General features: G+C 33.0%; 1 protein-coding gene across 9 annotated transcripts in view; it reads right to left on the reverse strand.

Annotated features, from left to right (window-relative positions):
• Positions 1-12226, reverse strand: part of LOC132695886 (muscle calcium channel subunit alpha-1) — an 82845-nt gene that overhangs the window by 34829 nt on the left and 35790 nt on the right. For all 9 annotated transcript variants that reach the window (XM_060660451.1, XM_060660449.1, XM_060660446.1 and 6 more), the window contains exon 2: positions 3563-3908. In XM_060660451.1, the coding sequence (XP_060516434.1) occupies positions 3563-3908 (346 nt within the window). The remainder of the gene's footprint in view (positions 1-3562; positions 3909-12226) is intronic.

The raw sequence follows: 12226 nt of genomic DNA on the forward strand, positions 1-12226 counted from the left end.
AAATTTTCATATGCTTTTTAGAAGATATTTCGAAATTTTCTTACTAGATCCTCCTATGTATTTTATTGTTTTATAAATTTTGGGTTCGGTGTTTAATATGGGATATAATTTTATGTATCCAGGGGTCGTAACCATTGGTTTTAAATATTTAGTGGTATATCAAATAGCGTGTGGATAAAAGGACAAGATTCAAGTTATTATGTATACTGTGTCCATATGTGAGGGTTTATGGTAAATGAAAAAATCTATTTTTTTCTGTGATTTAGTTAATGTAAGTACATAATTCCGTCTCTACGGTAAATTTATACGGTTATATGGAGTTACTATGATTCAAAAAGGACTGCCGTTGTCTTCCCAGTGAAACAAGCAAGAGCATCATCTACGCATCTATACCACCAAGGAAATCTTTTACTGAGAGGGTGCTTATGTATGACATTTTCTACATTGTCCATGAAACTTTCTGCAAGTAGTGGACCAAAGTAGTAATAAAAAATTGACCGTTACATTCAAAACAATTTTTGGTCTAAACAAACTATTAAACTAATTAATTACTAATTAATTAATTAAACCTGTTTATATATATATATATATATATATATATATATATATATATATATATATATATATATATATATATATGATGACACTATATTCCGGGATATCATCCGTTCGCTCGTTGAACTCCGACTGGAATCCTGCTTCCGACTGGAATCCTGCAGACGTTTCGCCAAAATCTCACTTGGCATCTTCAATGCTCGCGCTCCGAAAACACTTCGAACTTCGAAGGGAGTGTTCGAAGTGTTTTCGGAGCGCGAGCATTGAAGATGCCAAGTGAGATTTTGGCGAAACGTCTGCAGGATTCCAGTCGGAAGCAGGATTCCAGTCGGAGTTCAACGAGCGAACGGATGATATCCCGGAATATAGTGTCATCACATTTTTCCATCCGTGAATCAATACGTGAGAATATATATATATATATATATATATATATATATATATATATATATATATATATATATATATATATAGATGTCGGAATAATGTTATATTTTGTATATGATAAAGGCCCTGCGTTGCCGAAACAGCTGTCATAAACCAATAAATAACGGTGAAAATCTGAAATTTTGAAAATTTTTGTTCTAATATTGTGTTAAATGGATCAAGTAAAAGCCGCCTCAGTTTAATAAGATTTTATATTTAATAATTGCTATGATAAAAGCTATTTTTAATAGTTAAAAAAAGAATATTCGACAATGCTATATATCCGAAAAATATTCGAACAGCGGAGTTAGTTTTCCATTGAGATCAGCGTCACTGCTTTTATTAACAGTAAGTTGCGTTTTCATAGTCAAAGCAAGGGAAGGGCGAAAGAGAATTTAAAAGGCAAACCTTAATCTGGCAACCTCTATGCCCAATAAAACGGTACAATGGAGAAAGAAAAAAAACGTATTTTGCCGCAAAATGGCGTTTTCCGGGGCATTAAAACAGCTGTGGACGATTCATCCCAGCCGCAGAAATGCTGCTTTTTATCTACACACTGTCGCCGACATTGCAGTGCTATATAGCGTGCTCTATCTTATGCCATACCGAGCTGCCATCACGTGCAGAAGTTGGGGAATGGCTAAAGCTATTGATTTTTATACTGTCCGTATGATATGGGTTATGGAAATCATTTCAATATAATTCTCGCGCGGTAATAGCAGAGTAAATGTTATTGCTCCATTGTTATTCGAGAAACGGGGCTATCTTCATAACATAAGCTAATAAAGCAACACTTAACAACTACATTCAGGACTAAAACGTCATTATGTTGGACTCTACGACTTGGGTGAGTGGTCATAATTTTTTGCATTGAGTGATCAATGTAGATTATAATTAAACTTTCATTATATGTTGGATTTTATGTTGTGTCACGTTTATAGTTGTAATATTTTTTATTTAACCACTCCGATTGGTCCGAATATTTATCGACGTTGTACGCGCAAGCAAAAGTAGATACAAGATCTATAAAAATATATTCGAAAACACAATGTTATAGAGAGGATTAATTTTTGGTTCGGTGCCAATATGATTGTGCCAGAATGTGTTTCCAATGCTTTTTGTTTAAAATAAAGAACAAAATCTTCGCATCGACGATTTAAAACGTTATTTAAGCAACTTTTATAAATATCAATATTTTCTTATCCGAAAGGGTGATCGTTTTAATTGCCAAAGCATTTTTTAGGGGATCGTTGCCTAAAATATCAAATCGCTAATTATAAACCCTTTGGATGATCCTCTCCTTCGCCCACATAATTCGAGTTTAACTTTCTATTTAACGTCACTCTCCCATTGAAGTAAAGCGAATTGTTACACGTATCAAAAGTCTGAAATTATTTAATACGCAGTGATCAAAAGCTTTGACCGATACACTGAGTGTACCTGCTTTATGCTTCCCGGATAATTATTAGGTGAACACTGCATTACTCAACTTAAATTTGTTAGTGCAGAACGAGCGTGTATAAACGAGTGTGTTTATAGGGGGCACGTTTCAACGACAAAGCTCGTAAGTCGATTTTATCCCTAAAGGCAAATTTCATATTATTATATACTACAATCAACCGAAATAACATTTTACTGGGTATTCGATCACATAAACCTTAACAACGTAAAATTTTAGGTTCTACTTCGTCAAGTTACTAGTTTATTAAACACAATCTCCGCTCGTGTCAAATAAACTCGTGAGTCAAATACCGTTTACCGCACTTGTTGCATAACATACTTTCATGCACAAAATTCATATTATTCGACAAACCTCGGTTTAAACAATTTTATATTTGAAGGGTCTATTTCATGGCTTTAGATATGTGCAAGACTTTTATAAAAACAGATTTTTTGGTAAACTTAAGAATAAAATAGCTTCCTGCATGGTTACAACTTAATTGAACACACTGTCTATAACTCTTTTCCAAAACTTTTCTGTAAGAACATAAAAATTTAATATTCCTTTTAACAGGATAAAGTAAGCAAAATGATAAAGGTATCACTTTACTAAAGGGCTGGCGGAATGCTCAGGCGGGGTTATTAAATTTCTTGACGTGTACATATATCATATCAGATTTAAGTAATTTTGCAGCATACGGCCATTGTGTTGCTTTAAAATGAAGCAATTTGCCTTGTAGGGGCTCGAAATAGAGCTCAGTTTGAGACGTTCTCGAACGTAGCGCTCTATAAAGCAATAAATAAGAATGGACGAAAATAAATGACCAGGAGGGAAGTGAAAAAACCTGCTACCAGTGTAACCGTCACATAGATATACTTGCAAAAAAGGGACGAGATCAAAAATAGAAATTCTTTCAACCTTACACTAATTAATCAATGAAAAGTTTGGAATTAATAAAATTAGCCCACTCATAATAGTAGGAATGGAATTACTATCCGAATAATTTTTTAATATGATTAATTTTTAATTTTATAGATTTTCTGGAATCTCTCCGTGTCATTTATCAACTCGTGACTTATTCGGAACGGTTTTGGTTGGTTGCGTAACGGGCTACCCCTAAAATATTTAAAAAAAGGATACTTCCACTCCACTACATCGATACAGAGTTTCCTAATAGGGTTCTTAAGGTACAGACAGAAGAGGGCGCGCTTGGGTCTATCCGGTGGTGGCTTCTGGACCCGCCGCGGGGGCCTTTTGGGAGCTTGCGTTTGTTGTTGCTGACCTGGGGGGCGGGCCCCCGCCCCCTGCACCTCCGGGGGGTTCGTCACGGACCCCGCCCCCCCGCCCCCCCCAGTACTCATCACGGTCGCTGTCGCGTTAAGCGACGATTGCCATGCGCACCCCCCGGTCGAGTCGCCTCTGCTATATGCGGAGACCGACCACAAACGATTGTTGCACGGTGTTTCACGAAGATCATACTGCAGCCCTGAAAAAAAAATTAATTAATTAACACAAATACGTAGAAAAAACAAAAGTTCACAAAATATATTAAAATTTACATAGATTTTTAAAAAATGGCAATCAATAAATATTTTAAAGACTAGCACGAATTAGCATGGACGTAAACAATTTAAAGTGATTTAATTTTGCGCACTTTGTTTATTTGTAAATTTACATTTAGTTCGGTATTTTATTTGAAGTTTAAGTTTTATTAATTTTAATCGATGTTACCGTTATTGATTGTTTTCGAAATTTGCACAGAATGGTGTAAAAAAATTTGAGGTAAATTTAAAAAACAATATATTTTATTTACTGTAATTTTAAAAATGAGAGAAAATGTAAGAAAACGAAATCTGGACAAGCTAAATGATTTTTTTTTGTAAAATTGGTAAAGGTAGTTTCTCGGAGGGTAGGGGGTTGTTGAATGAATTATTTCTTAGGACTTTCCAACATCAAATTTTGAGTGTGTGTAAATTTGTGAATTAAAATGAATAATTGAATGCAACATTTGTATTTGGTGTCCTACGAAAATATACATTTGAAACAACCACATTCCCAAACGAAGATAAAATAAAACCTGCAAGAAATCGCAGTTCGCCTAAGAAAATAAAAACGAATCTAAACCTTAACGATTCCTATAAACCACACATTGTATTTCGACTCAAGCTGAGCTTTCAATTTTCCTTTTTTCTTCGTAAATACTTTCTCGTTAGAATTATTGCTTACCGACAATTTATTTCGGATTTTTATGATTCTTTGCTCTCCATTTTCAAAGCGTAGCGGAAATTTCGAAGCCGCCGACATAATACGTAGCAATAAAAGAAATAGCTATGGATTTTCGAGTGCCGGATAAAAATGGAACGCTAGATAATTTTCCTGTTTCGTTTTTGTGCTCTATACTTCAGAGCAGACCGTCTTTTGGAATACTGATATCAACCAGAAATCATTTCTACACTTTATGGACGTTCTACGACGTATAAGTTCTTAAATTGCCAAAACGCGTGGCCAAGGCACAAATAAAATCATGTTTGAAGACAGGGAAATATTCAAAAATTATTTTTTGTTATCTTATTTGCCCTAGGAAGTGGTATATACAAGATACAAGATTTTATTAACTTTTTAATTAATTATAGAGATAAAGTAAATAAAAACAAAAAACCAAATAAGAATACAAACGACGCAAAAAAAACACAAAATAATGAGTAAATTTTAATCCATGACGAGCTCTGTGTTATATTTAGACTGATCTATGTACTCGGCAACAGTATCAAAGCAATTAGCAGGTTAGCAGGTTTAATTTTCTTAATGGTTTCTTTCTGGCAACGCGGCGGTTATAACCTGCTCGATGCAAGCAGTTTCAAATCGTTTGAAGGCTAAGATTTTTTGAGAACTCTTCCTGATTTCCTCTCCAAGTTTTGGAGCGCTTTTTTAAGAATTAATTCTAATTTCGAATTCTAACTTGAATGCGATTTTTTAATTATTTTACCAATATATCTAAACTAACCAAAATCTCCTATGATTTGTCGAAGCGCAATTGTAATTTCGCAATTTTTAGCGCTCATTTTGCTTTTACTCCAAAACCACTGACTTAAAAGTGGCGTCAAAAATAAATACGTATAACCACATGTTTAACCGAAATTTGATACAAGCTGACTTGATAAAATACTGATAATTAACGGTTCTACCTGCAGTTCTGAATAGTGATTTATTAAAGTGTATGGAGACTTTTTTAACCGTAAGTAAGTCGTAATGAAGATTACTGTCTATCGATATTTTTAATTTTAGTTGCATTTTCAAGTAGATCCTTGCCAAATAATTAATATTATAATAATAATAATTATTATAAATATGATCTTCTGCATTTCTGGGAAAATGTTCATGATTTTTGAAAATATCGACGCGCCGGACAATGGTATGATTAAAACCATGGTTGACAATGATCCCGGTAGCCGATTCCTGCCTGCTTCTGTCATGTAAAAATTGCAGAAGACAACGTATAATTTACAATGAAAATTGAAAAATGTCTATATTTATGTACATATGATAAACAAGCATAAAGAGTCATTTGTTCATAAAATTTTATTCTAATTAATTAATTTATAGTTTTATATTGTCTGAAAAGTAAAACAACAAATACAAAAAATGTATGTCGAATATCGAAAATGCTTGAATTTACGAGGCATATATAATACCATTGATTTTGTTGAAACTTCGATTTGTTTTTGTCAATAAACGTTCTGCAACTCCCAACCAACTGCCTCGTTTTGGGTGCGGTTCAAGCTTTTTTATCGGAAAATTAAGAAATTCAATATGTTTTCACCATAATTTTCCATAAAGAAATTGGATACAGCTTTTTTCCCCAACGAGAAGTGCGACACTGGATCCGATGATGGAATCAATTCGTCGTATTAGACGACATAGTCAAAGAGTTTGACAAAGTATGCGAAAGTTTACAACGACCAATATTTGTTACTCGCCAGACCAGGAGGGAATTTTGCTCAATATATTGTGGCATTATTAAAAGTTTTTTACTTTATTTCCTGCATCATCCCTGCATATTTGACGTATTCCTGTTGTCAGAGAATGTTAAAACTATCCACTATTACTTTCATCCCTGCATATTTGACGTATTCCTGTTGTCAGAGAATGTTAAAACTATCCACTATTACTTTTCAAAGGGCGGTTTCCAGAGGAATGGAAGTCATCTTTCCGGTGCCGAAGGTTCCAGGTAGTAAGCTGCATTCTAATTTTAAACCTATCAACACTGAGCCAGTGTACGAGAAATTATTGGAACTCATTGCAAAGGACCAGCTGCAGAGACATTGTGACGAAAACAATTTAATTGTCTCTAGTCAATCGGGATTTCGAACGGGACATTCTTGCGAGACTGCGATGGTTTTGTTTTGGCTGTGTTTTTGGAATTTAGAAGAACTTTTGAGACTGTCAATAGGGATATTTTAATAGATAAGCTAGAAAATATAATCTTACTTATCTATCAAAAAGTAAAGTATGAGTCATCTATGTCTGAGTCTATCTTGGTGGATCACGGGGTACGACAGGGGACTGTTTTGGGGCCCTTATTGTTTCTTCCGTAGATTAATGATCTAGCTCAAGTTGTGAAAAACAGCAACATTACAATATTTGCCGACGATACCATGATATGTGTCGTTGGTAAAAATATCGAAGAAATGCAGCGAGATATTAATGATGTCCTCTATCGAGTGTTTGTATTGTGTGTAACAGTCTTAGCATTAGTGTCATGAAGTCGAAGTTCTGTTTGTATGGCAAAAAAGTGTTAATACAAATATAAATAGCGTTAATATAAAATATTTGGGAAATGTATTAGATCCACAATTAAATTTTGATGCACATTGTGATTATAAAATGAGAAAGTTCTTACAAAATGTGGGTTTCATATCTAGAACAGGCAAAAATTTAACAAGTTATACAAAATTGTTACTTTACAATAGCTTGGTGGCGCCACATTAGCAATATTGGTCAACTTTATCGTTTAGTATACCTAACTATAGACTAACGAAACTTCAGAAAATACAAAACAGATCAATACGCGCAATTCTAAAATGTAATAGGTAATAGATATTCTCATGTGATGACTATGTTATAAATATTAACTGTAAAGCAAAAAGTAATGTTTGGTGCCTTTATATTTATGTTTAAGATAGAAAATAAAACGATGTCGCCATACATTGGTAATAGGTTTAATTACTTTAAGAATGTTCATGACTATAACACTAGAAATCGTACTGATTTCATCCTAGTCAATCGATGTAAAAGTACACATATGAATACCATTTGAAATAAATAAAAATATTAAGGAGTATGATAATTTAAATGATTTTAAAAGATGAATTAAAACTTACGCACTGTCTGAAATTTTATTCTGATTTTTCTTTTATAATTGTTCTGTTGTTATATACTTTTGTACTTTCATACTTATTTAAAGTTTGCTACTGGCTAGTATATTTAAAATGTAAATACGATTGTTTTCTGTTATAGCTTTATGCTAAATAAATAAAGTATTTATTATTTATTTATTAATATTTTATGGACCATTTTCTCTCTAAAGGATTTTTTTTTCAATTCTTCATTCTTTTTCTTCTTCCGGTGTCTAAGCCGCACGTAGCTACGTTATAAGTACTATATTTTCCACCTTGACGTTGCCAGTGTCCCCGAAGTACGTAACAATCGGAAAAGTGTTCACAACTCAAAAACTTCAATTCGATTCAACGTCCTAGCTTTGAGTTACCAAGTTTCAATGCCATACAATACTACAGTCTGATTGATGGATTGAGAATTACGGAATTATCAATTAGACTAAAAACCATTAATATTAAACCAATGTGGCAGAAGCGCTTGCTTGCTAATATTGGACTAGATGGAGATACCGAATTGCAATTTCCTTCAGATATTTGACACCAATTAACTATGCGTTAAGACAATTTGGGCTAAGAAGAATGAGCCAATTAATTTTAGTTTTTTTATTTTATTACCATTTTGAATTTATGTTCAATTATATTCAATATTATTCTTATTTTAAAATAAATATCACTACAATACTCGTTGTATTGTATAAGTAAAATAAATCACCACCTTTCGAGGAAAAAAACATAAAGCAGAGACTGCAGTCTAAATTAATCTCAGGATAAAAAATGTGTATGCTTTGTTGGACCACTTAATAAGAACGTTAAAATCCTTCGGGAATTCTTGGTAAGGAAGATAGATAATATAAGAGTTAATCTTACGCAGGGGGAATTCACGGATTTTTACACTTAAAGTTCAAATAGTCGCTCCAATTTTGAAAATTGATTTTGCATTTTATATCAGAGTGGAAAACTTCGTGCCCTAAAAATGCTGAGATCAAATTACATATACGTTTAAGGGTATTATATTATTCTTAATACAGGGTAATTCAATAGAGGGAGCTTTTAGAAATTTAAACAAAAAATTCTCTCAGGATAATCGATAATGGAGAATTTCACAATAACAACAAAGACGATCACTTAAAACGAAATTTAACAGTTTGACTGTGGGATGTTAAAATAGGTTGTGAACTATTTCTGGTTAAAATGCGCATTCCTCATAATACAATTTAGCAAATTAAGTCTCGTTGTAGTGTTGGCCGTCCTCTATAAGTGCTTTAATTAAAAAGTGCGCCATTTTAAAACACAAATAAAACGACAAATATAATTAAATTATATAATCATTAAATTAAGAATAATTACTACTATAATAGCGAAGTGTCCACCGTTATTTGCCATCTGCTAGATGAGTTTTCAAGGACTACTAATAAATAGCGGAAAAGTTTTGGAGAATTTAATATTTCCCTGAAGAATAAGTTAATTAGTAATATTTATCTTTGAATTACATTATAACAGCCAAGAGTATTAAAATACTTTTTATTCGTGGATGGAATTGTGGAATATTTAAGCTCGAAAATTAATTGCAAAATATATCAATTATAGAATAATACTGTAAGTTGAGACACATGCGATATTATCACTACTGTCAATATGAAAGATGTTAAGTGTTAAATATTAATTAATATTTAAATTTTAAGCATTTGCCACCACCAACAAATCACCCGGTATAGTGGTAGGTTATTTAAAAATAGCATGCCAATAGAAGAGTTTTTAAAGTTCAAATAGCCTTCGTACTCAATACGGCTTATTCAGGTCGTAATATACTTCAATGCCATTTTCTGAACAAAAACCAAAACGTTATAGCTTTCGTCGTTTATTTTTCCGCAAAAGCTTTGCTCGGCAAACAACTCTGAAAGGGACCTAAATTTATCTATCGGATATGCCATAATCGCGCAAGTGGGGATTTTCAAACACGTGTATAAAGTTGATACCAAATAGCAGGTATTCCCTTGTTTCATTATAATACACCTTTTGTGTCTAATCTACTTATATTCCTTTCAATAATGGCGGGCTAAACTGCGAAAAGCGTTGCATTATAAGCTCCTTGCATTGTTCTACTAGCCTTCGAACGTCTGTTAGCGCTGAAAATAACAAATTATGAACTAAACTTAAATGTAAAATCCCCAAAACCAATTTTATAGAGCGTTCGTATTTTCCTTAATTAAAATTAAAAATTAAGTGTAAACATTGGGATGACGTTATTTGATGTAGAATTTCCCTCCCACAAAAAACAAATAGCAAAGAAAAATTCGCAAAAATATTGCAGAGGTTGGAAATTATATCGATGAAACGGAAATTCCAATGTGTATTTTACAGCAGGATCCACGTATACAGGCTTGTGAATATGCATGGGAGCAAATCGCATTAAGCCAGAGACGTAAGTCTCATTTTATTTGCGTAAACATATATTCAGAGTGTTTAACAAAGCTCAGTTTATTCCGCAAAAATATCGCAATTCCGAGCGACGTTGCTTCAAAATTGCCAAGCAGCTTTTTATGTTTTAGCGGATTATTGCGGCTTAAAAACTATTTGGTATTCACAGCCTGATGGGAGACAATTTCACAAAATTGATTTTCCTACATATACAGGATGTCTCGTATCTGTATGCATAACCGTTAAATTTATATTTTCAAAGAAACCAAGCAGTTTTGTTTTAATTTTGAAGACCATCTAAAATTACTTTTTATGGGTCCCTATCACTGCGCCTACTGCTGACTATCTGACTTATAACGTAAAATAGGGTTTACTAGGAGCAGCTTTCTTTACAACAATCACTTATTTTCAAAAATAAAAAGTTTACTTATAAATTATTATTGCAATTATTGTAAATACTGTTAATATCAAAAAACACTAATATTTTGTAAATAAGTCATTTTCCCCAATTTACCTTACCAACGTAAGCATAAAATATTAAATAAACTCGCAGATCTTTGTGCAAGGTTTAAGCATGTTTTATGCACATAATGGTCATTTATAATCTTCATTTGTATTTTAATTATAGTTGTAGCACGGGTTTACAATTTTATCAATGATATGCCTAATATGCCTTATCCTAGATACGAACAAAGGTTACAAAGTTGTATTAAATTATTCAACCGTCCTTAAGCAGAAAGTTAACAAAGTGAATACAAGAAATTGCCAACTTTCAACTGTTTAAACTTGCATAACTGCCCTCTCCCACATTCTTAGACACGTGATAAATCACACGCACAACCCATACACCGTCACACAAAACGTATTATTCCAATTAATAAAAAATATATTGCGAATAAAATTTAAAACGCCTTACGATAATCGATCGTAGGAATCGAGGTCCTTAAAAGATCAGGCATAGATTGCGGTTAACTCCCGATTCAATTCGAGAACGGAAAATACCAATCATCATTTTAATCTCCACTGCATTTCAAGATAAACTTTACAGTCTTCCAATTACCTCTGAGCTAACAAAATCAGTTAAACGCAATTTAAAACCTTTACCTTTTCCACCGCGAAATTCGGCGTCTTGTTTTAGGAGATCTCGTTTGTTTTTTTTTGTATTTATAACATTATACATGATGGCATCATAATAGAACCAACAGACTTAACAGTCGTGAATAATAAAAGTAAAGCAATTAATTTGAAACCACAAAAAATAAGTTTCGCATTATTTATTCAAAATACGCAAATTGAAGATTCTTCTCCGAAGATCCTAATTTATCTTTTTTTTTAGAGTAAAAAATGTAATTAGAGCAATTGAGAGATTTTGTATAAGTGCAACAACTACTACTAAAGTTCCTCCTTGGTCTAGAGGCATTTTAGGCCTTCTAAACACCGATGGTTATTTAAAGATTCTGAATCCTAAATTAGGCAACATCGACTAATTCAAAAATATTCTTTGAATAAAATAGGACATCAGATATTGTTTTAGACCATACTACCAATTTTTAGGATAGTAAATAACTTAAATAACCTAAGAACGAAGTAGTAAAACTTCGAAACGTTGGGACAGATGAATTAGGTATCTTTGTGTGACTTTTTCCTCCGAAAATATGCGAAAAAAACGTTTTGTGCTAAGTAATTTTTTGTGCAATTATAGGTCCGTGTTCACTCTCCCGAATAATAAAATCTCCCGTCTGGGATGAACCACATCATACGATGCGTTAACGCGATTTTATAAAACGCTTACTAACTGCGGAACGGATTTTTATGGGTCGAATTTACACGCCTCGATAGTCAGTTAGATCCCGGGAGTGAAATGTAGCAAAAGGTGTAGAACTGTTTTAAAATCAATCGATAAATAATAGGCTTTTGAGTTTAAAGACCTTTAACCCAATAAGCTGCGAATGTTTTATTAACAACCAATAGTCCGTTGGTTCGGTGTGTT

This window comes from Cylas formicarius, unplaced genomic scaffold (assembly GCF_029955315.1).
Source record: "Cylas formicarius isolate icCylForm1 unplaced genomic scaffold, icCylForm1.1 PGA_scaffold_12__32_contigs__length_19106922, whole genome shotgun sequence".
Classification (NCBI taxonomy): Eukaryota; Metazoa; Arthropoda; class Insecta; order Coleoptera; family Brentidae; genus Cylas; species Cylas formicarius.